General features: G+C 67.2%; 1 protein-coding gene across 1 annotated transcript in view; it reads left to right on the top strand.

The window, feature by feature from the left end:
* The window catches only part of LOC103904091 (nucleus accumbens-associated protein 1), a gene marked incomplete at its 3' end in the record, with an annotated part of 2,875 nt that extends 1,830 nt beyond the window's left edge, over window positions 1-1,045 (top strand). The window contains exons 2-5 of the mRNA XM_009285446.1: window positions 6-75; window positions 158-263; window positions 378-475; window positions 867-1,045. Coding sequence (XP_009283721.1) covers window positions 6-75; window positions 158-263; window positions 378-475; window positions 867-1,045 — 453 coding nt within the window. The remainder of the gene's footprint in view (window positions 1-5; window positions 76-157; window positions 264-377; window positions 476-866) is intronic.
* Window positions 1,046-1,049: the final 4 nt, after the last annotated feature.

Below are 1,049 nucleotides of genomic sequence, written 5' to 3'. Positions count from 1 at the left end.
ACCAGATCGGGAACCGCTGCCACCCCAAACTCTATGACGAGGGAGACCCCGCCGAGAAGCTGGAGCTCGTCACGGGTACACCCGGGGTGGGGGTCCCCGCGGGGTGGGGGGGTCCCCACGAGGCGCCTGGCCCCACTCACCTCTCATGTCCTCCCAGGCACCAACGTCTACATCACGCGGGCGCAGCTGATGAACTGCCACGTCAGCGCGGGGACGCGGCACAAAGTCCTCCTCCGGCGGCTCCTGGCGTCCTTCTTCGACCGGTGAGTCGGGCCGGGGTGCCCGGCTTCTCCCCCTGCCCGGTTTTGGGGTCCCGGGGGGGACGACAACGGGACACGACATCCAGGTTCTCACACCGTTTTTCGCCCCCTCGCCAGCAACACCCTGGCCAACAGCTGCGGCACGGGCATCCGCTCGTCCACCAACGACCCCAGCCGGAAGCCGCTGGACAGCCGGGTCCTGCACGCTGTCAAGTGTGAGTGGGGGGGACACGGGACCCCGGGGGACGGGGGACACCCCGGGGCAGAGGCGGGACGCCAGGGAAAGAGGACCAGAGGAACTCTAGAGACGGGGGGAGCCCAGGGTTGGGGGACCCACAGGAATAGGGGGTGGAGACCCTAGAAAGGGGATGCCAGGGGAGACCCCGAGGAGAGAGGGGATGCCAGGGGATAGGGGACAGAGCAGACCCCAGGGCTGGGGGACCGTGAGGACAGGGGGAGCAAGAGGTGATGACGTAACCTTGGGGGTCCCTAAGCAAAACCTCGCTACGAGACACCCGTGGCTCCCCGGGGGTGGTTGGCAGCAGACTGGTGGGGACGCAGGGAGCTGTGTGTGACCCCGTCCCCGTTTCCCCCCCCTGCCCCCAGTTTACTGCCAGAACTTCGCGCCCAACTTCAAGGAGAGCGAGATGAACGCCATTGCCGCCGACATGTGCACCAACGCCCGGCGCGTCGTGCGCAAGAGCTGGATCCCGAAGCTGAAGCTGCTGATGGCCGAGGGCGACTCCTACACCTCCTTCATCAATGACACCGGCAAGCTGGAGCCCGACA

The sequence above is a fragment of the Aptenodytes forsteri genome, unplaced genomic scaffold (assembly GCF_000699145.1).
Source record: "Aptenodytes forsteri isolate BGI_AS27 unplaced genomic scaffold, ASM69914v1 Scaffold1992, whole genome shotgun sequence".
Lineage (NCBI taxonomy): Eukaryota > Metazoa > Chordata > Aves > Sphenisciformes > Spheniscidae > Aptenodytes > Aptenodytes forsteri.
This window is presented reverse-complemented; position numbering and strand designations above follow the sequence as displayed.